The sequence below is a fragment of the Haliaeetus albicilla genome, chromosome 27, assembly GCF_947461875.1.
Source record: "Haliaeetus albicilla chromosome 27, bHalAlb1.1, whole genome shotgun sequence".
Lineage (NCBI taxonomy): Eukaryota > Metazoa > Chordata > Aves > Accipitriformes > Accipitridae > Haliaeetus > Haliaeetus albicilla.
The window spans coordinates 3,903,828-3,931,690 of NC_091509.1; the positions used below are offsets into that span (position 1 = coordinate 3,903,828).

A 27,863-nucleotide genomic window follows, 5' to 3' on the forward strand; every position below is an offset into this window, starting at 1 on the left:
CAGTCCCTTTTCAAAGTTGATCCCTGCCTCCCAAGGTGGCTGTGAGCTGGTATCTGGCTTGTCCCATGCATTTGGCTTCTCTAGGGCTTGTGGCTGCGCTGGCCGTGGTCAGTCCCACCACCCGAGCAGAACCGCTGTCTGCTTGGAGAAGCCACCCGGGAACGGTGAGGGTCTGGTTTTGTTGTCTTCTTTCAAGAGCATGACGTGATCTCAGTTCACACCTTGAAGAGGTACGAAGCAAACATCCAGCCCTGAATCACTTGGCTGCTACAGCAGATCGTAGATTAGAGCACCTTGGGCCGGGTTCAGACCACCTACCACGGCGTCTGACGGCAGCACCCACAGCTGGGCTGGCCAGGCCAAACCTGCTCCCCATGCAGGCGATGGAGAGGACACCCAGTTACTCTGCAGCACCCTGGAGCTTTCGGAGCCAGACTCACCTCCCACCCAGCAGCTATTTCTGATGCTTCCCAGCAAATCGTGCCATGTAGCCGTTCAGGTTCCCGTAGCAAAGGGCCCGCCGCGTGCACAGATCTCCTCCTGAAATCACGGGAGAAATCCAGCTGCAACATGCCAAATGGATGGGACTTGAACACCCAAATCCTCCGGGCGACGAAAGATCTCAGCCTGAATGTATGCGAGAAGCTTGTACAATCAGGCTGCGAAACACTGAGCTCAAAACTTGCCATGTTCAAGATCAAACGAGTAATCTCAACTTCACCGCCAGAGCAGGACCACTTGTACTCAGTTGCCTGGCGTGGCTGGTGTGAAAGGCAGCAAGGGCTGGAGAAGACCTGGGTCACCCTGTGAAGGCAGAGCCTGATAGTTCTCTTCTCCAACTCCAGCCAGCTGGCAAGGGTGGCCATACAACACTGCCACGTGCCAGTGCTGGCACTGTCTTAATGGTGAGCAAATGGGATGGCGCCTGTGCAACATGGGAAGGACTTTGGGATCCAAAAAGCACCAAGGGAAAATGCAGCCGAGGGTTTGCAAGCAGGGTGGCTGCCATCTGGGCAAAGGTCTCCTTGGGGAGAGGTGCCTGTGGAGCTTCTTATGGGAGTGGAAAGGTAACTGAGAGAGGATGGACCCTACAAGGGCCCTATGAGGCTCTCACGGAGCATCCTCGCTGCTCCTTCAGCCAGTGCAGGACTGTGGGAAATGACAGGCCTATGTGATAGGACAGGGAAAGGACCCAAAGCACACCTGGAAGTATCTTGTGCATTCTTCAGAGCTGTTTAACACAGACGGAACAAGGTTGAACCGCCATGGCTTTCACTGGGTGGGATGGGAGAAGCACCCGTCCGTAAGGGTGTACGCTGCCCAACGCCCTGCCCTTCCGAGGCCAGTCTCCAGGCTCCCATAGTCTGAACGCGAAGGTTAATCACCATGCCATATGTTAATTTTCCCCAAGTCAAGAACCGCTCTCTTTCACCAGTTTTGAAGTTTGCTGCCTTTCATTGAATTTCCTTGCCTGTGTTAGGAGAGCAGGTGAGCGGGAGATCCCAATTTACTTTCCCTGCAGTCTAGACTATTCATTACTTTCCTGTCTCTAAATGAAGCAGGCGCAGTCCTTTCAATACGTCCATAAAGCATTCCCTCACCAGGCCTCTAATCATTTTCATTGTCAGCCTCTGAACACTTATTATTTCCACTATATCCCCTTTTGAGATCAGATATCCAGAGAGGAGCCTGGCATGTTAGCAAGGGTCTCCTCCGGATCTCTGCTGTGAGCAGGCAGGCTTTCAGGAATATTTTACATCCCTCTCTTTAACCATCCTCATAATTTTTTTTACTTTCCCAACAGCAAAAAGGAAAAAAGACCCCGGAGTCATTGTGGATAGCTCAATAAAAGCGTGAATTATTACAATTAATTTGGAGCTCGATGACGTGCATGCGTAACTTTTGAATTATTCCTCGCCGTGCCTTGCCTTGCAGTTGTCAGGGGTGAATTTTATCTGCCATTGTGCTGCCCATTCACCTAGCTTTGTGTGGTCTGACAATATCTCAACCCAAGGTGGTATATGGTTGCAGGCACTGCCGCTCTCGTTATTTACAATGGCTAATTAAGATCCTGCTACAACCTTCATCCCACCCTTAATTCTTATGAAGCAGCCAACAAAAGGTTTTGATTTCCTTTTTGGCTGGAAGACCTTTTGGCTTCTGCAAAAAGGGGATTAAGAATGAAAGCACATAAAGGTATGTGCACAATCACAAAGTCATAACAGCTCTCCGAGTGCAGTCTCCCAGGAATGAAACGCAGCATTAGCAAGAAGGGCTAATTGGGACTGGTTTAAAGAGTGCACATTGTGTAGCCGAGTCCGGTAACACTTTTGATCAGGCAGACAACACAGCCACAAATTGCTTTCTTGCCCCTCCAAAATATCTGACCCTGCAGGAAATGGTGTTTTACCTTTCCCAAGCAACCCAGACAGACAGACGGGCAGACGGATGGTGCACATGAGCCGAGTGAGCACCGTGGGTCACACCAGCTGCTCTGCAGGGCACAGCCTGGACAAGCCCAGCTCCCCGTGGGCTCTGGGCAGATGCAGGGTCCTTGTCCCCACGCTTGGCCTCGGGGTCCCCGGAGGCTGGTGCTAGCTCTGACAGCGATTGCCAACGTCACTGTCGTCGTGACTTTAGGATCAGATGGAGCCATACGCGTGCAACTCGCCTAGACTTTCTCTCCAGGGAGTGTTTTGGGCACTGCAGTTGGCTGCAGGTTTCAGAGCAATTGCTCTCCATCACCTCTTTGCCTTCAGGTGGAGGTGGGTGCAGATCCCTGGTCTCAGGCTGCCTCCAGAGAGCCTCCCGATTGCAAACCTTGCTCCGGAGCCTCCCGATTGCAAACCTTGCTCTGGAGCAAGCAGCCCTCCCCGCTGCCTGACCCTCCTGCAGGCGGGCACCCCTCGAAGGCTCTGCCTGGGGTGCTGTGATCCCCAGAGCTTGTCCCCAGCCCAAAGGCCTCCCCTCTTCATCCCTGCGTCACCAAGCCAGCTCTGCGAGCCAAGCTTGGGAATCTGGTTTGTTAGCTCTTGGCAATGCCATCCCCCAAAATGTCATGGCATGCACAAATCTATGAAAACCAGAGACCCGAGACATGTGTTTTTGTTTGTTTGCATGTGCCAACATTTCCAATGGCTCAGAAATGTGTGCTTGTGAAGGCTGCGTGTGTGTTATTCATTTAGGATCATTTTCAGCCCTTATAATAGGAGGCTCATTCTATCCTTTTGAAAGCTCTCGAGCAGAGATGATCACAGGCCTAAAGCCTGCCATGGCTGTAAACAACATTTAAGCTCCACATAGTTGTCTCTCCTTGGAAAATAGTCCCACGAAGGAGCGGAAGGGTTTTCACTATGTGCTCGTGTCAGATACATAGATAGATAGGCAGCTCATTCCTCTAGGCTCCTTTGTAAACCCCAGCCAAGATTTCTACATTCTGATTCATGCAAATGCGATCATATGATCAAAGTAACATGTGCTACCTCCCAGGAACTAACGCACTAATCGTTGGCATGCCGCAGGCCATGGCCTATCTCGCACCATCGCTTTCCCTCCTTGTTCCTGACGCTGCTTCCTCCTGTCCCTGCGCACAGCATCCCTCAAGCAGACAGCTGGCTCTGAACCAGCCCGGATGGGGTCTGCTTCAAGCCGGCTCTCCGTGCTTCACAAAACACACAGAGATCCTTCCCTTGCATCCTTTCTGCTCCACGCATGGCAAAGTTCCTGATGGCGCATCTCTCCCGGCTACTGATGGATAGGCGGTATACCTCAAAATGGGTGCGTGTCTCCAGATGTCCTAGCTGGGAAATTTTGGGGTGAGATTTCCCAATTACAAATTTCTCCCACAATTTCCATAGCTGCTTTCATTTACTTAGGGTGGAAGTAGAACTGCCTCTTTTGGGAATAAAAAAAAAAAAGGCCCTTCCAAGCCTGGGATGGCACAAACCGGTGAAAACGCAGCCTAGGGGAGGAGCGGGTCCTGGATGCCCAGCTGGGAAGGGGCAACTGCAGCATCACCTGCGGTTCTTCCCGGCCCGGCCAGGCCATGCTGTCCTTCACCCAGGACATCCCTCAAAATGCACCAGGAACCTCATGACACTTGTGCTCCTTAACCAAGGAAGAAACTCCCATTAGAAGCTTCGATGCGGTTACATCTTCTGTTATTCCTGGCCACCGCGGTTGTTTTTTTCAAAACAAAGGCAGTGTTTTCTATCCTTTCGGCCCAAGCAGACCAATTCATCTCTCTTCAGATGAGTTTGATGTGGCTTGGGAAACTCAACCAGTCATTTCCCAAGCCCATCGTAACTCAGTTACGCTTCCTGCAGCTCAGCCATGGGTCCCCCAGCCTGGCAGACACCAGGGATGTGCAGACAGTTACGCTTTTGTCTGCTCCAAAACTGGAAATCAGCTCTTGCCTGGGGAGGTGTAGGCCACCTTTGGGCTGCTCTGGTTGGACTACAACTTTCCATAACTTTCTGAGTAGAAACGAGTCCCACCCAAAACAAACACAGCCAGGTACTGCAGCAGTCATCACCAGCCCAGAGCTCACGGCTTGGCTTGTCTCTGTGGGTAACCACTAAATCCATGGGTCTTGACTGCTGGGATGACCTTGATATATGCCAGACCTTGCTGCAGGACAGGGATTCTGCAGGTGGTGCGCAGAAGGGGATGCTCACAGTCTACGTCTCTTTGGGTTGGCACCTTAGCACGAGCATTGCGAGCTTAAAATGCCATGGGAGAAAGGAAATGGTGGTATGAGCTGTTTTCCTATCAGCGAGGATTCAGCCTCTGGAGAAAATGGGGTGGCAGTAGGGGGGCAGCAGAAATGGATAAGACACAGCCATCCTGGAGGTTTGGGCTCTGGACCCCTCAGAGGGCTCCGGGGAAAGGCGGTGGGAGCTATCATCCAGGGCCTTGGCCAGTGGAGCAAGGTGGTGTTTGCTAAAGAAACAGTAAACTGCCACAGCAGTGGAGTGTTAGAGGGGGGCTCAAATCTGTTCAGAGATTTTGAAAACAGTGTGAACTGAGAAATAGGCAGGTGAGATTTTTTTACACATCAGATATTGCTTTTTGCTTTCAAAGTGAAGCTGCTTTCTCTTTTTTTTCCCCCTTTAAAATTACCTATATTTGAAGAGATGAAGTAAATTGTTAAATAGGGTGAATTAAATGTTTTTGGTAAACCCAAATCTCTTCACCCAGTCCTTTGTCTCACTTAAAAAAGTTTCAGTTTGACCTGATTTTTCCTCCCTAATTTTTCAGCTCACACCATTGGATATAACAGAGTCTACATAGGTTACATCATTCATGAGGAATCTCCTCTCATCCGTCTCCAAATGAATAACAACAAACATTCAAAAAATAATTGAAGTTTTATATATATATCCCTTGGCCATTCAGGTGGTATGGCTGGCACAAGACACAGGCACTTTAAACAGCTGTTGTGAATCTTAAGTATAAACTTCCACCCTTTGGCATTACACCAGGAAATTATGCATAGGAATATACCTGCTTTCCCTCGCAGCAGACAAAAATCATGATGTTTAATACCTTGAGAGTGGACAGGAGAGAAAAGCTTTTTTTCTTGGGGGACACCCATGCTTTGTCTGACCCTTTCTTCTGCTACCTTGGATGAGCAGCACCAAGCGGGGCTCTGGGCTGCACTGTGACAGGCAAAGGGCTCGCTTTGCAGGGGGTATTTACAGCTACACCCACACACCCCCCTCCTCCTCCTTCGTCGGCAGAGATCTGCATTGTAGAGTAATTCAGTACCCTAAAAGAAACCAACCATGCTACACACATACACACTTTTTTCACATATTACAACCTTGTTTTTCAAAGGTAGGTATGCTAACATAGCACACTCTTAGACCCAAAGTCACGTATGTTTTCTGTTACACAACCTACCCCATCTAGAGCCAACTCCGTTTGCTCAGAGTCAGATCTTCCTTGGTGGACAAACTCTCCTAGACAAGACAAACTCCTAGACCATCTTTTCCAGCCGGAGTCTGAGGTCCCGGCTGAAATCTCATTCCACTGCTTTTGTGGAAGTAGAAAGACACCAAAACGCTCAGTGAATCCAGGAAAGCTGATGGACATCCACGGAGGAAAACACTGCCCGTACCACTACGCGCGCGCCTGTCAAGCCTTGCTCCGAGAGCTGGTGTAGGCTGGGCGTTTGCTTAAACCAGGCCTAACTTCCACCTTGCCGTGTTTTCACGAGCCAAGGTAAATAAGCTATTGCAAAGACCAAGATGATTCAAGGCAGTGCAGCCGGCAGGTGTGAGCCAAGCTCAGGCTTCATGGTGCTTTCCAGGATCCTCCCCAAGTTCTGCTCTGCTGCCGCATGTGTCTCCCTACAGACACGCCGGCTTCACGGGCACTAGAGCATCTAGCTCATTTAGGCTATCACCTTAGCTCCAGAAGTCATGGACGTAAAAACTGGGTATTCTCATCAGTGAAGCATTAGGGCAGCACGCCTTCCCCAGACTTCATTATTTTTGTGCTGGTTGCTTCTTTCTCACCTTGTCCCATATTGTGACATTTATTGGAGGAGTGTTTCAGCTATGGTCCTAGAAGCTAATATTAATTGTGTAGATATCATACATGTTGGTGTGTAAGAGATGTGGTTGAAGGGATCAATTCCCCTGCATAGGTAGGCTACACCTTTGGGCAGGTGCGATAGCCCCCCGCTTGCAGAAGGGCACAGCTAAAACTGCGAGCGTGGTCCTGGAAGAGGCTTCCCTGCTCTTCACAGCTGCAAAAAGTTCATCTCTAAATGTGAGCCAGCGCTACGGGGATGATCCCGAGCTAAAGAAGACTGCAAGGACAGCCCAAGAAAATGAGCACCAAGTTTCATGGTCTCATGCTCCCAAAGGACGCGTTGCCAGAAGCTGACTGTTGGCAAGAGGGGCGGATCAGGCTCATATGGGGCAGACCAGGTGCAGCAACCGCCTGGCTTTGTGGCACAGAGCCTGCAATGGCACCTGCATTTGCATCAACAAGGCAGAGGCAGAACAAAACTACTTGGCTGTCAAGCAGGAAAGACCACACTAGCTTCAGGGCTCCAGCTGCAGGGATGTCAACTTGGTCAACTGCTCCCACCCGCTGACAGCTCTCTGGTCCAGGAAAGGTTGCCAGTGGGCTGGAAGACACGTTGCACAGGGACCAGGACTCTCTTTGTCTTCTTGGCCAGTGGTGAGCCCCAGGCAGGGCACAACAATGCCGTGGTGAAGGGTTTGACTGACTTGGACCAGACACAGAGCCCAGCTGAGCTTTGACCACCAACCCTTCACAATCACAGGAACAGCACGGGAGACCCACCACCCAGAAGGGCTCACCAAACAGCAGTCTGGTTTGTGCAACACACTCAAAAAGTATTGACACAAAAAATTCCCTGGACCTATAAAGTTTCCCTCCTGGGATGGACTCACATTTTGGCGTGCCCGGTGGCCCCCGCGCCAGGCTTCATGAAAAAAACCACCACAGCATTATCAGAGCGTGCCACTAGCTGATCTCAGCTATGAAAACATTGCTACAAATCTAGCGGTACTTCTGAAACTGTAGCTACAATATGCTTTTATTAAGTCCAATTAAGTAGTGTATTTGTTTTAAAGTGTGCCCACCCAGAGCTCCATGCACATTAATGCCATCAGTTGCTTCAAGCAATCACCTAGTGTTACGCCCCTTGCTTTTGAGGTTATTTCCACAATAGTAATTAAATCCTCATTAACAATTTTCAATTATAAAGTAAATCAAATGTAATAGCCTACATGGGGAATCTCAGCTAATATTCAGGGAGCCTGAAGACTTTCTGGAAGGAAGAAATGTTAAACCCTGCAGACAAGCTTCTTCTCTAGAGTCTGGAGGTCAGCAGAGGAACCTGTCCAATGGGGCTGTTGACAACAACTTGCAACCTCTTGCCTAACCACCAAGCATGACCCAGGTGCAGGAAAACCACGTGCCTGGTGGCTGCAAGCACAAGGCTGCCCATCGCTGGGCACGTGATGGATTTCCCCTATTTCTGTTCATTTCTTGAACATCTCCTCCCCAGAGAACCCTTTTGCCCAACATAAAGGTGCTCTGAAGGGAGCCTGGTGTGAATTCTTCTCGTCTTTGCCCCTGCTTTTGTTGTTGTTAATAAAGCCTAAAGAGCAGATGTTCGAACACAAATACTCAACGCACACCATCCGCAGCCAACAAATCTCTCCCATGGCACCTAACCCAGGTGAGCACCGTACCTCCTCACCACACTGACTTTTCACAGCCTGGGGAATCCATCTCACTGCTGTCCAGGAAATACTCTTGTAAACCAACGACACAAGTGCTAGAGGCCCCTATTGCCAACTGCATGGCCCCTAGTTCCCACGTGCCGGTCTCCAAACCCAGTGGGCATTGTGGGACAGGGAGCAGATCCTCCCTGCTCGCTCTCAGCCTCACAGGAGATCCCTTCTGTGCAGCCTTCTTCAGCATTTACCGCCTCCACCCCTCCAAATTTCCCCAATGGCAAACAAACCCTGTCGTTCTGACAGTGAAACTACCAGTGCCATGGGCCATGGCGGGATTTCAAGGAGAAAAAAGGCACCCATAAATCCTTTCTCACTCTGGAAATCAACTGGGTTTCTCCTCTTGGAGGTACTAACAGAGCAAATCTCCAGCCGCTCCCAATCCTCCACCCCCAGCACTCCTCTGAACCTTCCCCAAATCTCTCCCACATGAATCAATCTGAAGGCAAAGCTGGCAAAGCCTTCCAGCACCCACCAACCAACTCCACCATCGTGCTGTCAGGTCCCGCTTCCGTGATGGTCTCTAGGTGCACCAGGAGAGCAGCTCCCAGTATATTCACTGGGAGAGGGGCCACTCAAGTGAGCCCCGTGCTTAGCTGGGGTGAAGGCATCACCTGTAAGGCTGCCCAGCTTTTCGTGGAACAGTGTGGAGTGACCCTGCTTAGCACTGTTCATTTTTCTCTAGCTTGCGAGGTTTGGAGATTGGTTCAGATAAGCGTCCTCAAGCTTGCATGCTTATCTGCGCCATCTCCCAAACGGCTTTGATCTGCAGGATTTGGCTGCAGCTCTCAAAGTTATCTTGAGAAAGCTTGTTCTGGGGAGAGTTGTTCCTCTGATTAACAAGAAAAAGCTTTCTTAGTGGCTTTGAGCACTTTCAGCCCTGGCTGGAATCAGGGAACATAGCAATGTCTGCACACAGAGAGAAGGAAAAAGTCAAGCAAACTTCTCCTTAAAGCTTCACTTGGGCTCAGCTGTCACTTCAGCTAAAATTTGAGGTCAGTTATTTCATCTTGCTTCTTTTTCCCACTGTGTTTAACGCTGTCTCACACCCCCACCACCACGTGGGTCAGTCTGTATATACAGGTTCACGCCTTGCGTTTATGCATGGCTTTACATCATCCGTATCGTATGCAAAACACCTGGGAGGAAAGCTGGCTGGACTGGCCAGGAAACCAAGTCACTAATGGGCTGGGAGAACTACGCAGGGCAAGGGAGAGGGATTTGTCCGGTTGAGGGCAAGTTTTTAAAGATACAATATTGAATTAAATAGCTGAAACAAACAGCCCCTCTCTCAAAACCTCCAGTGAAGGAAACATAAGCCACACGTAAGTACGTGTTAATTGAGTCAGATGCTAATTTTCCAGTTTACCTTCTGCTTGGCCAAAGCTTTAGGAAATATTCGTTGCACTGAAAAGTATCAAATTTAACTCCTGTTCTTGAAAAATGCCAGCGTGGACTTCCCCACTCTCAGGCCATCATCACCCCATGCAAGATTTCTTCCCTGTAGGAACATTGAAGGAGGAGGAGGAAGACGGTATTAAGGAAAAGGAGGAATTACAGAATTAGCAATGAAGTTTATAGTGGGGAAACTACCCCGAACATATCCCGCTGCCCTCACATAAGAGATAAACATGCATTAAAAAAACACTACTCAGGGAGGGGAAAGAAGTGTGAACAGCAAAAATATGTATATGTGTTTTAAATAATTTTTTTAATTGTTGAGGCAGTAATACTTGGTTCATGGAACTGCAATATACAGAGAGGTGAAATAAATAGCTTATATATATATAATATATATAATATAGCTGGTTTTAAAATATTCCCTTATCATTGGTGTACTAGGTCATCTTGTAGTCACTTGAATGTATTTAGCAGCATTCTCCAGAACTGAGCATAATGCAGGATCACGGAGCCGTGACACCTTATGTCGTCAGAAAGGTTACAGAAGATCGATGCGTCGAGAACTCCACGGAAACTCAATCACTGCGGCACACACCATCTTGTCTCGGGCCGGCGTGCAGCAGACAATAAATAGATTACTGCAAAACCGGCACTTTTCGGGGCAGGGTCTCAGTAACTTTGGGAAAGAACTTTGGTTTTCTTTGGTTTTATTTATTTATTTTTAATAATTACTTTTTTTTTTTCCTCTGGGGATATGCTTGAAAAGTTGTCCTTTCCAAAAAAGCAAAATAAGCACCTGTGTATCATCAACAACAAGAAGTCAATTTAAATAGAGCAGTTCATTTTCTTTTTCAAGTCACAATAAATCCCTAACAGCTTTTCCCCAGCGTTTGCCATCTAGTCTTTTATTAATTTTTTTTATTTTTATTTTTTTTAAACACAATGTACAAAAATAGAGCTTCTTCCTTATTTTTAATGTAAAAATATTCCTCTGGTGCAGTTTTTTTTTTTTGTGGTTTATTATTGTGACACTGTTTTTGTCTATTTTTAACTGGGGTTGGTGGGTCGTATTCTCTTAGTCCTCTTGGTGACTGTTGTGTACTTGAAAGGTTTCTGTATCTCCACTTGCCCCTTTGGGTACCTCTTCATAAAATGTACATCTTGCTGGTTTTCCCGGGTCTTGGGCCCTTTTCGTGGCCTCCCTTTTTTGGTGAATCCAACATACCAGCCTGAATATTTTGCTGACATCAGTGCCGTATAGTTGTTTTCTAGGACTTTTTCAATGAAGACACACTCCTTGCTGGTACCATCAGGCTGAAAAAGGGAAAAAAAAGAAAAAATTTATTATCCAAATGCAAGCTCAGTGACCAAAACCCAATTTGGCATCAATAAAATCATCACATCTGGACCTTGTTTTTCATTCAAACATTGTTAATAGGAGCAGTAACAAACATCAGCTGAAATAGAAATGATTTAAAAAAAAAAAAAGCATGAAAGCATGAGGTCATCACTTCATTTTTTTAAACACTCCTATCCAAGGAGAGAAAGATTTTTCAAAAAGACAACAGTTAAGTTTACCCAGTCCAGCTCCTTCAACTGCAAGCAAAGCAAGACATTTATCTTTGCTTTTTCCATTAGAAAAGGAGGATGAATTGAACTCATGCCAGGGAAACACCATACTTAATCAGAAAAAATAAAAAGTCAGAATCTCATATGGGCCAAACAACAGTCTTTACCCTTCTACCGCTCACTTTTGATATGTTTTCTGAAATACCTTATGGGCTTGCATCCATAACTACCCAAATCCCACCAAAATCATTACAAGCCTTAGTCTAAGCCTTCCCCGCACTTTGAAAACTCTCCCCCGCAGCATCCCAGGCGCAACACCTGGGAAATAAACCACGCGTGGAGCTCTGGGGATGAGCCAGAGGGGTGCCGGAGGCATCGAGGTCCCTGACCCCGCTCCGGTCCCTGGGACCCTGGAGACCCCCGAAGCCAGCGGTTATTTTGAAGCCGCACTGCACGCCCCAGGCTTGGCTCCCACTCGCATCCCCGAGCGACATCAGCAGCGAGAAGGGCCGTTCCCACGCTGGAGCGGCTCCCCAGATGGGACGGCATCCCGCCGGCATCCCGATGCCGCTGCAGCTGGAGGACTATGTGGCAGCAGCGTTCTCAGCCACCAGACCCACCCCAGCTCCGCTGCCAGAGAGGGTGACGCAAGGGCCTGATTTTACACCTCTGCTTGGTTTTCTTGTTTGGAAGAGGGTTTCATTTCTGGTGGCAGAGGGGACGTGGTCCTTCCCCTTTCCCGACCTTTCCATCTCAGCCTAAAAGCAGCCACCCGAAACTCAAGGACCTGGCTTAGGAAGCCGTGTCCCTGAATTACTTTCCTCCTCACAGAGGGAGCCAGGATTAGCACAGAACTGGAGGCCAGAAGCTCCTGAGCATGAGAGCTGCTCCCCAACCACCCTGCAGCAAAACGCCCGCCCTGCCGGGACTCCTTTCCCAATGCAGCTGCTGGGTCGAGATTTTGGCAAACAGGGTTTGGCTCAGCTCGGAGATCTGCACGAACAGACCCAGAACTGGACTTTGAATGCAGCAGCACATGGATCTCGGGCTGGATTCAGGACTCTAATTTACACAGCACACACAGCGCTGGAGGAAGTTGCAGCATCACACAACAGCATCTTTAAGTCCTTCAGCGCAGAGGAAATTCTTCTCACCTATAATCTTCTGCCAGAAAGTATGTTTTGTCCTTTAACTGCTGAGTTACTGGTGCTGCACCCAGAACGTCACACGCCGTTGTGTGCACCGGCACTTTGTTATATGCCTCAAAACATATTAGGGAGTAGGTACGGACTCACTTCAGTCCTGGATGTCGTCTCAGCTCTGGGTGTTTTATGGATTCCGAACACAGATAAGCGCAGTGTGGAGCACCATACAGGACTTAATCTAATGCTCAGCAAAGCCAAAGGAAGGATTTCCGTCGTAATACTAGCCCAATCCAACTCCCCCCTGAAGTCAAATAATGAGTTTTTCAGCACTGCAGGCCTATGCCTGCTGCTACACTTACTATTAAATTCTCCCCATCCAAACTAAACACTATCAGACCCTCTCGGTCTTTAGCCATTTCACCCACCCCATCCCTGGGGGGGACAGGAAAGCCACAGCAGTGTGACCAGCACAGCACCTGCAGCGATGCTCAGGGGGTCCTCTGGGCATGACAGCCGGGGCGAGGAGCCCAGCCTCACACACTTACCACCCCTTCCCAAAGGCCTTTTTTCCTGCTTTTTCCTAGAAGCCTTCCTAAGAAGTCCTGCCCAATCCCAGCAGAATTTGGTGCAGTTTGTCGGAAAGGCAGGGGATCACAGGACAGGAGGGAAACCACTGGGGCCGAGCTGGCTCAGGCTTCCCCACACTTCTGATTCCCAAATAACTGTGTACGTGCTACAAACAGAGCTGTGAGACGGGAACCATCAGGTACAACAACCCAAGCTCGAGTCACGCAGGCAACAACAGGGGAAAGGCTTCATCATCGCCAGCCTCCAGGACCAGCCATCCCTCCCTGGCTTAATACCTTTAGCAGAGCTTCAATTCAATCCCTGCAACAATATGTGATGTTTACCCTAAAATCATCAATGCACCATCCTGCCTAAAGGGTTTCATTACCATGGCTCGGTCTCATTAAGAGGGCACGGGAGATCATGGCAACTTCTGCATCAAACATGCTAATCCAGGGTCCCTGTTCCCTATACCTGCCCCCTCTATGGGGGCAAAGCCAGCTCTGCCATAGGACCGGCAATCTCCATCCCAGGCTAGGCACAAAGGCCCTAATTTTATCATCTACAACTGGAAGCTCACAAACACTTTAATGAACAGCAGAACTGGGCAAAGCTCAGTGGTTCCAGTTCCTGGGGGGGTCGTTCTCCGAGCCCTGGGTTTGATCAAAGCCACATGAGTGGGGAAGGGGGAAATCAGTCGACACCACGGGGTTCCACCAGGTTTCAATGGGAAGCCGTAAAACCAGCCCCAGGTTTCTCAGGGCTCAGCCCACTACAAACCTTTCCCCGATGAATGGCGGATTTTTAAACAATACCATGGCTGAGTTTCAAATCCACCCAAACCCAGGTGCTGATGAACCGACCGGATCCATACCGCAGGGGTAGCAGGTAATTGGAAGGGCTGTTTCCCCCACGCTCGTGGAAAGATCCTGGATTTGAGCCCTGACCTTGTTGCTAGGAGAATTAAGGCATTTTCATGCAATTTGGGAGGTTTCCGTTTGTACTGCAATGTCAGTTTCTCATGGAAAACGAAGACTGGAATGAAAAGAAAACGTGTGTGTAGGAGGGGGGAGTTATTCTATTAATAACAAAAAACTATTTACTTATATCTTCAAATTTGCCGACAGAGCCCAAGACGGAGACAGGAGGTGGAGGAATTACAAGGTGCAACTTCAGGCCAACCTCAGGGCTAATTTGAAGTAAACAAGGTGCATGAGACAAAATAACTTCGTTCTGGAAGAGGAAGAGCTAAATGATTTGATAACATGAAATTACAGTAACATTTACAAGTACCTCGAGATAAATCTGGATAAGGACCTCACTTCGCCAAACAGAGAATTCCTGTCCATGCTAAGACACATCAGAGACAGACAAATGATTTTCAAATACTTACAAGATGATTTTACAGCATCTGTTATAAAACCCAACAGAATCACTCACATGCTTTACCCACACCATGGAGAGCTGGACCTATGGTAATCTAGCAGAGGAAAAAGCAATTTATAAGGGTTTTCAATAATTTTTAAGTGTCACCTTGTTTTCACCACGCGCCCATCACTTAAGGTCTAATCATGTCCCTATTTAAATGACAGCAAAACACTCATTGGGTCTGTTACCCATCCCCTCGCTCCTCCAAAGAGAGGAGGATGGAAGAGAAAAAGGACATGGCTTTGGCCAAGCATGACTCCTTGCTCCAGCTGCCTGCTCTCCCTTCCCCAGGAGCTCCTAGTGCAAACGCTTGCTGCCGATACTGGGCTGCACCCTCTGCCGCCAACGTCAGCCGGGAGATGCTGCCAAGCCGCATTTCGTATATACTTAGCTGTCAGGATGCACCTTGCAGAGCACTCGCCCTTCAAAACGGGGAGGTTTATGTTTTGAACTGATTCTTTAGAATAAAGAAGAGCTCTTGAAAGCCTCGGAGCTGCGCAAAAACTGCCTGGCCTGGTGTAACGGCACTGCCACGTGGTGGGGAGGACCCGCACCTAGCCCCACATCCCCACCAGCCCCAGAGAGCAGGGTGGGCGCAAGGGCTTTGCAGCCCCGAGGTGTCCCACATGTGCTCGGGAACGAGCTGCTCCCGTGTTTTGCTCACCACCGTCCCACAGGCGGCATCTCCAGCCAAGCTCCCCGCGCAGAGCAGGGCGAGAGCCATTGCAGAGGCACAACCCTGCTCCTGCAAAAGGCATGGGCTCTCTTCAAGTCAGCACCTCCTCGTACGTGTGACGAGCAACCCCCGGATTGCCAATTTTGCCCCAGGGGCTGCTGCCCGGCCATGTGATGAGGCCGTGCCACCACGGAGGTGACAACTTGCAGCTCAGTTCTTTGCAGAGAAATTATTCAGAGCATTTTTTGTTTAAATGCACCACTAACAGCCATGGAAAGACATGGTAGCTGTTAGCCAGATTTCTGACAAATGCCTCTAAAATGCCTGATCTAAAGGTCGTCTTCCACAGAAACCGCTTGGGCATCACCCAGGTCTGCGCAGAGGCGAAGGAAAGCGCAGCGGCGCTGGTAAAGCCCGAGCAGCACGAAGCACAGGCTGCGGCTGAGCATCTCCTGTAAATAATAGCTGGGCAGCAGCCCCAGCCAGAGTGAGTCGCTGCCCAGGGACAAGGCAGCGGACCCGAGTGGTCCCAGTCCCTTTACCGAGCGGGGTTAAGAGCGGCAGCAGCCATCCGAGGCTCCCCCTCCAGAAAGGGATGGCTCAAGCGCGGGACTGTTTATACGCCACCGGCCAACTCCATCCGTGCGCGGCTGAAGCAGCGGAGCCGAAGGAGCTGCGCTGGAGCCAGGGGCTCTCCGAGTGCCCTGAGCTTACCAAGGAGAAGCACCGGATTGTTTGTGCAGAGCATTTGGCGACAGGCTCTCCATATTAAACATGAAACATGTTGAACTGACACTAAAGCAGAATTAAGTGCCAAAGCATTTGCTGCTTCTACAATTACACTCCGGAGCGCTTTGGTGCTCCTGCTCTCCTTTTTTATGACCCAACTTGGTCTTATTGTAGTTTGGCTTTCTTGTTTTAAGTTCTCCAAATGGAAAGGATCAAAGGGCTCTTTGTTGTCGTAGCAGGAGCGCTCCTCCGAGCGAGGCATTCCTGCCACTAACAGCTTGCTGCTCAGGGGGAATTCGCGGCAGCCTCTGTGCCACCAGCCTGAGCCAAAGCATTAGCAGGTGCAGCAGCCGCCTCCGCCTTCTCCCTATTAGCCTGCCACACTAAGCCACCTGAGCAGCTTTTTATGGGAAAGGGAGGCCGGGGCAGGTTTTCTCATTTATGCTTCACAAATCTGGCTCAGTGGGCACCGGCAAATCCAAACTTCACTCGGCTTTTACGGCAACAATAAGCTCACGCAAGCGGCTCGGGGAACACCACGGCGTGGGGAGAGATGCCTCCAAGACTGAAAGGTTTCCCTGTTTGCAAAGATCAGGGTACAAATTAAGCCCCACGAGTGATGTTGTGTTAAGCTGTTGTTAGCTAAGCTGACGTTAAAACACTTCCCCCCCTTCCTCAAACGATGCCGCAATTAGAAGCTCTCTGGGTAAGGTGACTGAATGCGCTGTTGATGTGCTGCAAATAATAACAAACACCAAACCATACGAAACACGTCTGTGACGACCCAGGAACGCTGGCATGGCACAGAGCACGGCCAGACTCAACCTTTCAAGTGAGAGGGGGATGACTCTCCTGTCCAATTATCACCTTTCTGCAAGTTCAGCCCCCCAGGCTCGAAGTCAAATTGTGGAGATATCAGCCCTTCATACAAGTGGGAGCACTTCCCTCTGCAAGGGAAGCAAGCCCCCTCTTCCTAAAAATCCTGGAGCAGGAAAAGCCACCGCTCAAGCAAAAGGTTTCCAAGAGGTGTATGCACCTAGTTTTTTTGCAAGGAAAAAGCCTGAAAAGAAAACAGACCCTTTCTACACCCCTCCCTCCCCCTCCGCAGACAGACAGACAGACAGAGGGGGTTCCCGAGCAGCGGTACCCCACCGTGCTGGATCTCACACCACCCCCAGGTGCGAGGTACACCCAACTGAGCTCAGCAATTATTTCAAAGGGCGGCTGAAAATTTCCCTCAAACGCTGGCGCTGTTAGATTCAGACACTGCATTATACGGAAGAAATCCTGCCCTGTATTTCCTAAGTTTCGGGGCGGTGACAGCAGGGAAGGCTTGGGTTTTCAGGAGGTGTGTGGCTCAGCGATCCCAGTAAGCCACTCCTGAAGCGTCCCCAGCTGAGGACCAAGGGCTGGTGCACCCAGCAGCACTGATAACCCCTATAAAGCCCCAGAGGTGTTTACACAGCATGTACCTAGTGACCTATGATTTCCAGGAAGCATATTACTTCTCTGTGGTTTTGCACAAGCTCAGCTCAAAGTCAGATGGGCAACGCTCAGAGCCTCCTCCAGACTCACTCCACATGGCTTGGAAAATCCCGAGTGGAAGAAGGTAAGGCAGGAGCTGTGTTAATATCGCGGCTTTTAGCACTGCCGCCTCTCCCGTCACACGTACATCTTTTAAAGGCAGGTCAAAAAGCACGACAACGAGGTGGGTACAGCAGCTGCCAGATCCAGCAGTGCTGTGGGAGACACAACCCCCTCGCAGCACGGCAAGTCCGAGTGCTCTGGCTGCTGGTAAGCTCGGCCCAGCACTTTATAGGCATTATCGGGACAGATCCGTCATAAGCATCCTGATGCTCAGCATCCTGGATTTATGGTAAGGCATCCTGACCACAGAGACACCTCTTGACCCAAATGCACATTCTTGCTCCTACACCGGGCTGTAAATCAGGGAAGCCACATCTATAACTGCCAAGAGTTACTCAGCTTCATGCACGCTTCCTCCGGCTCTCTGGCCTCTGAACCTGCACAATCCTCCGAGGAAAATACTTAGGAGTCATGATGGGCAGTTCAATAAAAGTGTCTGCCTGCGCAGCGGAGAGGTTAATTATGTATACAGGACATCTAAGTGCATTCATGAAGCAGGGGAAGTAATACAAAACCCACGCGGAGGAGATTCTCTGAAGAGAGGGCGCGTCTCCATTCAGAGGCCGAGTTTCAAAGCAGCATTGCCCATGTTTGCACCCAGCTGCCCGTCGCACTGGGGGTACATCCCACCTCTCCTGAAAGCATGTGAAAATGGGCACGGTCTTGCATACGTGGGATGGGACCTACAGGCCGCGCAGAGCCCTGTCCCTGTTTCTGCCAGACACAAGCCGCAAGAACCAAGGAAGGACGAGAATGGCTTAGAATTTTTCTTTCCTTCTACCTTTCATTCAAAAACTCCACTTTTCTAACTAAATCTGTTCCATAACCCTCACACTGCCCTAGAAGAGCATTTTGTCACAGGATAAACAGGAGGATACAGTGATGGAAGGAGTGTTTGTAGGGATGAACCGAGCAAGGCTGAGGCTACGCCAGGACGTGCCTCCTAACCTGCTCCTTCCATCACAGGCACGTGTACTGCCAACAGTACGGCAGGACAGCACATATCCATAATTAGAGCAAACTAGGTTGGCTTCATCTGGAAAGACGTACATTTGGTTAACAGAAATTCCTAACTGCATCTCAGAGAGCTACATGTACTCACTTTTAAATGAACTTTATGAAACCAATAGAAAATTTAGGAAACCTTAATTTAAGTCAAAACTGCAGGCTTCCTGCAACAGGAAGCTACTGCTTCAGGAGATCTGAAACTACAGGCAGGTTTCAGACATGACATCTGAGCAGATCTATGGCATCTACCATTACCTGCACCTACCTGACCCAGTTGCACGTATGCTTCTAGGTGCTAAGTATGGCAAGAGCTGGGAAGGCATTTTTACCATCCCTACAAAGCAGAACTGTTGGTTAAATGCACTGCCAGGGTTTGCTGTGTTTCCTTTTCAAGCAGGCATTTTCAGCCTCCACCAAGACTCCACACGCTAGTCCTGAACTTTCTATAAAAGCCAACTAAGAGCAGCAGCATATTTCATGCAGGCTGAAATTCATAGGGACCTATGCCACTATAGGAAAATTTTTTCAAAAATTGTTTAAAACAGCATGTCTAGATGATTAGTGGGGCAAGAACACAGGACTAGAACAGTTGCTGAGCCCATAGCAGGGGTGGTAAGTCCCAGATTTATACACATTAAACAAACATACACACTGACTTTTTAAGTTATCATTTCAAATGAGTGCAATCTCATTCAGCCGACATTCTGGTAGTGACACCAGTTTCCCTGGGGCAAGTTTAAATCAGTGGAATTTAGGACCAAGAAAGGCCATTGATTGATTGTCTGCAGAATGGTATTAGTTCTCTTCATGTCAAATTATATTACTAAGAAAAAAGAGAAATCCATCATCAAATCAAGTGCCATCCATAAAAAATTATCATCCAGAATTGTTTCAGCCTGTGAATGACAAATTTCCATCTGTATACAACAAACGCAAGGCTTTCAAGACTTGTTCTCCCTTAGGAAAACTTAGTATCTTTAAGTACCCAAAAGACAATGTAAGAAAATGTCAAGAACAAAAAATGTATTTAAGCAAGATCTACTTTGACCTTAAAAATGGTATTGTAATGGCCATATCAAATGGACTATCTTTTGCTACTATTAGAGCATAGGTTTTATCCTCCACTTCAAAATTAGCCTCCATTCTCACTTCATCTCCAAAAACAAATTGAGAGTCAAGTAGAAAAAGTCCTGAAACAGCAGGATCCCCCCTGACTGCGCACCTCAGCTGCATCCACTTGAGGAAGACAAGGCTGCATTGTTTTGTTCCTTGTTGCAAGTAAAATATATCAGTGTATTTGCAAAGTAACATTTAGAAGAAACATTACCCTCATCTTAGAGACACTCAAGACCAACAAAAATTGCACTTGGGAGATAAGATGCTCTGAGGAAAGCAATTAAATTCAACTTAATACTTGTCAGCACAAGATGCATATAGCACACCCTCTCCACCCAAACAGGGTGAGGCATGACCAGGGCTCAGAGATCCCCTCTCAATAATTTTAATTAACATTTAACCTTAGGGAACTGAAATATTCCAACATGACACACAGCTGCAGCCACCAAGAAACACAGGGGACAGGATGTTAGCAGCTTTATGGTGACACTTGCTCCTTGAACACAGAAAGGATTAAATTAAATTATCATGTACCCTTCAAGAAGGTGGTATTTTTCCCCTGGAAGGGGGTATACAGCTTCCAGCCATGGGATAAGAAAAAGATTTAGAAGAGGGCAAGCTTACAACCTTGGTCTGCAATGTGAACCTTGACTTTGCAGAACTCCAGTTTGGGAAAGAATTGATGCTTCTTAGGAATATCCAAAGGAAAATGTGAAGTTTGCTAAAGAGGAATTGCAAGAAATCTGTAAACTTGTTACACAGCTTCTCCAGTGACCAGACACAGCCTGGAGATAAAAGGCCAACACTCACATCCTCAGCTGAGCAACTGCGACTCTCTAGCACAAAACCAGTATCATGAAAAAATTTATTTTTTAAAATGAAAGGATAAGGGACCTTTTGCTTTACTTTAGAGGAAATGCTTAAAGCATTGCAGCTGTGCTGAGAAGCTTAAGTTAACTGGAGATGTTCATATATGGCTAAAAGGTGACTATGGCGACCTCTTGACCACATGGCCTGGCCCATGCAATGATGTATTAAGCACCAGTCCCATCTCGGATGTTCCCACTACGATCCGAAGAAGCCCTCCTTGCAGGATTCACAGCTCATATCATGCACAGATCCCCTACCCAGTTTGGTTAAAGCAAAACCTCCTCTCCTTGCTCAACTTGAGAGGATCAGCATCCATCGCGGGTGCTTAGAAGACTGCAAGAACTGAACGGAGCACAGAAGGACTTAGCATAGACCTTAAATATTCACATTGCTCTTTTAAGATGTTAGGTGATGTCCAACCAACACTGTCACTGTTCTGCCTGGCAAAGCAGCTAAACACAAATCCAACCCCAGCAAAACACTACAGACGTAAACATGCTTAACAACACGCTCCATTTATGAAACCCATGATCCAAATCCATCGGACCACGCAGGTAAACTGTACATACAGCACGAACAACTGATCAGCGAAGGGAAGACGTTGGTAAATGCCTATGTGGTGGCATAAGCCTCTCTCTCCATTCAGTGCCATGAATACCACAGTCTTCTGGCTCAGACAGCCTTCAGGGCTTTGGCATCCAACCTTAGGTGCACACACAGACTCTGTTAAGAATTGATGTAGTTTTAACCATTTGTGAAACAAAGAGGTCTTGTCCATAGAAGCATGTTTCTTCCATCTCCTCAACCTCTTGTACCATGTGAGCTCAAGCACTGCCAGCGTTCCTCAGCTACCCCCATTCTCTCTGCAAACTCTACCATCTCTCCTTCCCAAGTCTTGCAGCCGTTCAGTGTTTATCAGTATCCACCAAACTGCTCTCCCTCTTCTGCACACAGAGCTTCAAAATGACCTCTACGCTCACTGCAACACTGAGATCAGCCACCTACTATTCAACACCACTACAAAACAGCTAAGCTTCTTCCACAAAATTCATTACCCACATTCACATCATTTTCCCCTCTCCTTCCCACCTCCAGAGAAACTTCTGTGCAAAACACTGCTGTAAACAAATCGTCACAAACACAGAACCAGGTCAAGGCCCATTGCTCACAGCAAATATTAACACTGCAAAGGTCCAGTGAGCTCGCACAAACTCCTACCGCTTTGAAGGAACCACTGCGGCATCGGAGCCTATCCACTTTTGTGCCAAGGCAGCCTCAGTGCAACAAACACTGGAAAGTAGTGTCACTGGTCTCAACCATAAACGGCTTCTTGGGAATCATTACACGGCTGTGCCATCCAGAGCGAGGATTCCCGGAAAATCCAGGTAACGCTCGGCATCTGACGGCTGCCTCTGCTCAAGGACAGGAGCTGTTCCAGCTGGGCTCCTGCTGGCCAGGGGTGCAAACCAGCACGGCTGTACCCACCATCGGGCTGCCACAGCTCGTGCCCGTGCTGCTTACAGCTTCACAACGGAGGGCAGAGCCCCCGCAGCCCCTTAGGGAAGGTGCACGATGGGGTCTGGCCAGCTCTCAGCACGTTACACCTACCAAGAAGTAACACGGCAAATTGTTGTGTCCACCTACCCTGAGACTCCGTGATAACCACATCCCTACCACAACACCTAGCAAGCCCTCCTTGGGGAATTCTTCTGACGCATTTCCAGCACTGTAAAAATTTGAAACTGCAACAGATGAACCAGATGATACAAATTCCACCAGCATGCACAAAAGTTTGAATGCAATGTTTCAGGTTGCCCAGCAATGGGAAAGGAGCAGCTGCAAAGCTGCAGCGTTACCAAAAGCCTCATGATATTTGGGGGCTGAGAATGGAAGAGGGTGATTGCTGATTTTAGCTTCCACTTCTGCTTTTAATTTCATGAGAATCTCAGCTTCTAAGTTTTCAGAACAAGAATCCAAAATTTTTTCCACTAGTTGCAGGAAAAAGTCCGATGAGGTGAATGCAGAAGATTCTAATGGCTCAACTGAAAGAAAACTGGTTTTGTCATCTCATTGCTTTTAAGACCTTTGCAATCCTGCAGGCCCTCATTCAAGACTTTTTGACAATTGAGGCTGGTTTCGGCTCAGGTCCCTGTTCAAAATATGACAGGGTCCAAGGCTGCTTGGCTCCAGTTTCCATTGAAGGCGTTTATTTAGATGACTTAAACTAAAACAAACTCACAGGGGAGCGAAAGCCTAGGAACAGTTCACTTTAAAAAAAAAAAGGACCAATCCCACCCTATATGAAGAACCAGACTGCAGTTCAAAATGAGATCTGAGCGAGATCCAGCAAAAGCCATGTCAAGTTTTGCTTTCACATAAGATGCCAAGTCAGAATAGTTTATGGCTGAACATGTCACGGAGAGATCCGCGAAACGCACGCTATTAAACCCGACACCCCACTAATTCTGGTCGTGTTTTTGTTGCAAATTCAGCATTCAGCCCCAGAAATTGTTAGGTTTTACAAGCCCCTTTCAAGCAACCCAAATACTGTGCAACTCTGGGAAAAATACTGGATAAGCATCAAAACTCTGTGAAACTCAGAGTTCTGCCCCAAACCCAAGAATGCAGTTAGGCATGGTTTTAAATACACAAGCTGAGGAGTGCAAACACCTCATCTACTGCATCAGAGTTTCAAACTGCAAACCTCTGAGTGTCCCTCTGTCCTCACCGCGCACCTCCCAACATCTTTGCAGCACATTTGGCTGTCGGGACAGATGCCGGCACAGGCAGGCACTGGGAAAGTTCGCACCCAAATGCAATGCAGGACTGGGGCACGCAAAGGGCATCAGGCTCGGAGCTCACCCCTGAGTCTCCTTGTCCCAGGCTAACACAGACCCCGGCCTTATGGCAAGGCACTGGTTTCCCACCATCAAAGTTAGCTTTTCAAGAAAGCTCAACCTCAGCCTTGACCAAAGTCAACTGATGAAAAAGCTGGTCCAAGTACACTGATAAGGCTTTGGAGAACCCACCTGGTGTCTCCTACCCAGGTGAGTCTCCTTGTCCTACAAAGGGTGGCTCCCACTGAACCACCAGGAGCTCCTCTAACATAACATGCTCCTTCTCCCGTAATGCCAGAGGTATTATAAAGGGCCAAGACCACATGGATGGGCCACAGCGAGCACCTTCACTCTTTGATGCTGTCGGAGTTTTTTTAGCCAACTTTCCTGACTAAACACAAACACGCTTCAAGAAAACCCCTATTTTAAAGCTGTAATGTAAACAACCCCAAATTATTACTATCCCCTAAAGGCTACTGCTGGCAGGCATCAGTGATAAAGCTCTGCCAGAGCAGTCTGGCATCTAGCAACAATTTGTTTGTTGTCCTGCAAAAATACAGAGAGCCTTGCCATATGGTATTAGCAACTTTCTGGTAACATTAAGAAATATATTGGCTTGGAAAGCAGTTATCACACCAGAAAAAATTTTATGTCTGAGAGGCAGGTCTATGCTGTAAGTGGTATCAGCACAGCGGTGCTGGTCGGGGGGTCCAGCAGAGCCATGCCACCTCCAGCCCCTGGCACAGATGACGTGCCCCTGGCACAGCCACACTTCGGCTGGCACAGCTTTTCCTCAGGAGCTGGACCGCGCTCGAGGGCACAAGCTCAGCACTGCTCATCTGTGCTTTGTGAGCACCGGGAGGGCTTCAGCGCTACAGACGTAGCATCGGCAAAGCTGTCCCCAGAAAGCACCCAAGTTACCTGTCATCAGTCTGAAGCAATGCCTCGGCCACCCCGACAGGCTGTGGGGTTCCTACTTTCCACTGAACAGCTTTTTCCCACTGTTTACATTAAACACAGAGAACAGAGAAATAAAGCCAAACTCACTAAAATGCTTTTTCAAAAATAATGCACGTATACGATGCATTTAAAAATAATGCATGTTTACTATAATGATTCTCTGAGAGTGTGTGTATACCAGTCACTGAGGATTTTTGAAAGAAAACCCAAGGAGATGGTACAAGTCAGCATGTGGATTTGGTGGGAAATCACCTATTGTATAGTATTGCATGCTCTCATGCTTGAATTCTTAGGAGGAGCTGAACTGATATAATGAGCAGTGACTTCTCGGGATACAACTTTACTGCTCTCACTTTCAGTACAGCTGGCAGGGATGATACCCGTGATAGACCCCATTCTGTCTATCACTTTTCTAACTCTGCCCCTATTTCTGGACTTTTCTCTGTAGCCACATCCTCCCTCAGGAGAAGGACTTGCCCCCATTTACAGTAGCGCGGGAGCTTCCTGCAGACTTGCAGTACCACGATTACAGCCATATTGCGTGGAGCAGCATATACATGGGAGCACAGCACCCAACTGGCAGTCGCCACGCTGTCCCAACTCCACCTGCACTCTGAGTCCCATCCCACCCCGAGGAGACAGCTCCAGCACCCACCGCCTGCTTCTCCTTCCTGGAAGAGCTGAAGGAGTGACTTAACACACTGAGAGATGGAGCTGTTCTCAAAATGAAACCAACAGGGAACAATACTGCTGCTAGATCTGGAAAAGATGTAACCCACCTAATGCCATGGAAGAACATTAGTGGGATTGCTTGGAGCTTAGCTCTTTCCCCATTGTTCTCAAATCTTCTGGATTCCTTCCAGTCATTACTTACCTTCCCTGTTGCTGTATCTTGCTCTGAAAACTGATGTCTCCCTTGCCACGGTCTCCTCTCCTCCCACTTGGCAGCTTTGCAGGAAGCCAAGGTCCGCTCTCCTCTGCCCTTGGTCAGTCCAGAAAAACAGGCCTGTTCTCTCCCTTTATAGCTGGGAGTGCAAAATACTCTCCTTACAGATACCTGCTATAACCTGAGCACTAGTCTCAACCAGACTGCGTGATCCCACGGGTGGCTGGTAGAGAACCACAGGAAATTCCCTGGCAACGGTGCCTGGGGATTGGGAGATGCTCTGATCACCACGTTCCAGCCACTAGCCCTAACAGCACAAACAGAGGAAGGGGCAGGGCTTTGGTCATCGTGTTATGGTGCCGACAGACCCAGTTTAAGCTTCACAGAGATCACTGACTGCTTGCAAATGCTCTCCTGACGAGAGGAGTGGGACAGGGCAGGGAAAGGAAACCTCTGCAGCCCCCTGCAATTCTAGAGAGCATGAATTTGCTGTAAGCCAGGCTCAGCAAGAGTGGTTAGAGGTGGCCAAGCTAATTAACAGCCACCTGCTCACACCCCAGGCTACTATTCCTTGCTCCAGAGACTTAAAAGACTTACCTTTGACAGCCTTCTACAAACATGAAGTCCCCACTTAGCACTGACATCCTTATCTCAATGCAAGAGATAAGAGAAGCTGAGGCAGAGAGAAAAACACAGAAGGACTCCCGAGCAGAACCACAGTTAGAAACTCAGAGCTCCTCCAAAGACACCATAAGCTCCTCCTCTCCCCTAGCACCAAATTATTGCAAATATTCAGAGTTCTTGTGTTCTAGGTAGCCAGTCACATTGTGCCTTGTCACAAGCGGACAAGTCACATTATGCCCCTCCTTGGAAGGAGAGCTGAACCTTTCAGAGTCCCCTTCTCCCCTGTGTTTGTAAGAAGCCTGAGATAAATATACAGGAATAAAAATTTAAAAAAGACAAAAAGTTTTTAAGAAAAGCACCTGGCATTCCTGTTCTGAGTTTTCATATTTTAATCTCTCTCCTTGTAATATAACTCCACCATAAAGCCTGGAAAAGAGAAGGCTCCAGGGACACCTTATTGCAGCCTTTCAGTACTTAAAGGGGACCTACAATAAAGATGGGGACAAACCTTTTACCAGGGCCTGTTGTGATAGGACAAGGTGTAATGGTTTTAAACTAAAAGAGGGTAGACTTAGACTAGATATAAGGAAGAAATTTTTTACGATGAGGGTGGTGAAACACTGGAACAGGTTGCCCAGAGAGGTGGTAGGTGCCCCATCCCTGGAAACATTCAAGGTCAGGTTGGACGGGGCTCTGAGCAACCTGATCGAGTTGAAGATGTCCCTGCTCATTGCAGGGTGGCTTGGACTAGATGACCTTTAAAGGTCCCTTCCAATTCAAACTATTCTATGATTCTACAATAAAGCTCAGTGGTCCATAGAAAACTTCAGCAAAATCAGAAAACTCAGGACCTACAATTTCTACATGTGTATACATGAGGCACCAAAAACCCAGAGGCAAAATAAAATACAGTCAGAAGTAAAAAAATAAAATTAAATGTTTCTTGGGCCTTCTTCAACATAACGCCAAGAATCAACGAAGAAACACAATCCAATTTGTTTTCCCCTGGTGCTGGTCACCTTTACCAGAAACGTCATTCCCTGTACACCACCTGCCCTGTCTCCCATTTTCATAAGCAGCACGTAGAGCATCGGTGACCTCAGCAGTTGCACGCTGTGACAATAAATAAAGGTAGAAGCCTGCCCAAAACAACTCCGAGCCCTTTGGCCAATGTTGGCCGTGAACACACATGCGGTAACAACCAAGCGAGGGAGAAAACACAAGATTTGGGGCTCCTGAGAAAGCTCCATCAGATGGCCTCCAGTCAGAAACGCTGGCATAGGTGCAATTTCTGATAAATAAATAAAAAGACGCTAATGCTGCTCTTCTCAGCCCTGTGGGTTAGTATGTTTGCCTGCAACACAACCGGCTCCAAGGTGGGGAGCAAGCCCAGTCTCTGGAGCTCTTGCATTCATCACCAGTTCCAGCTGAGAACAACAACAACCTGCTCTGGTCTGTAATACCCTTTGTAGGTGATTATGGGAAACAAAAAGGACTAAATTCAAAGCAGGTTTTCAACTGGGAGGGATCCAAAACTGCTGACTGAGGAGGAGAACAAAGCCAGATGGCATATGCTGGTATTGTTAGGGATTATGCAGTGTAAGGCAATAGGAAATGAGCAGAGAAAAAGACCCGGTTTGGTCCCATGGCTCCTCTCTTGCCAAATGAACATACTGGGGCGACCGTGAAACAATCAGTTTATGGGTTTCATTCCCCTCCACCCCCAGACTGAACTTAAATATTTGTATAAGCCCAGGCGTAACTTTTATCTGATGTTTTCCTTGGGGTTTACTAGCTGTTTAGAGCATTCAAACTAAAAAGCATTCCCTCAAACTCTTGCCACAAAAAGAGCTGAAACTATGATACTAATTAAAACCACACTCTTTGGTATCAAGAAGACATGCTATTATTTTCTTTTTTTGCTCATGAGAAGCTGTTAATATGGGCAACGCGTCTGGAACATTTTCCTTCCAAACGCCATGCTCCGTACCCCCTCCTGCTCAGGTCAGCTGGTTTGTGAACTTGTCAGCAGCCTGGGGTGGGAAGGCTCACATTTACAAGAATAGATTTATTTATTTTTTTATAACAAACCATTTGCCAACTTAACATTATGAAAAG

The 27,863-nt window shown here is 48.2% G+C and overlaps 1 protein-coding gene across 2 annotated transcripts in view; it reads right to left on the reverse strand.

Annotated features, from left to right (window-relative positions):
• Positions 1-10,525: 10,525 nt before the first annotated feature.
• Positions 10,526-27,863, reverse strand: part of FGF18 (fibroblast growth factor 18) — a 75,229-nt gene continuing 57,891 nt past the window's right edge. For both annotated transcript variants that reach the window (XM_069772386.1, XM_069772385.1), the window contains one exon: positions 10,526-10,997. In XM_069772386.1, the coding sequence (XP_069628487.1) occupies positions 10,731-10,997 (267 nt within the window). In that variant the 3' untranslated portion in view covers positions 10,526-10,730. The remainder of the gene's footprint in view (positions 10,998-27,863) is intronic.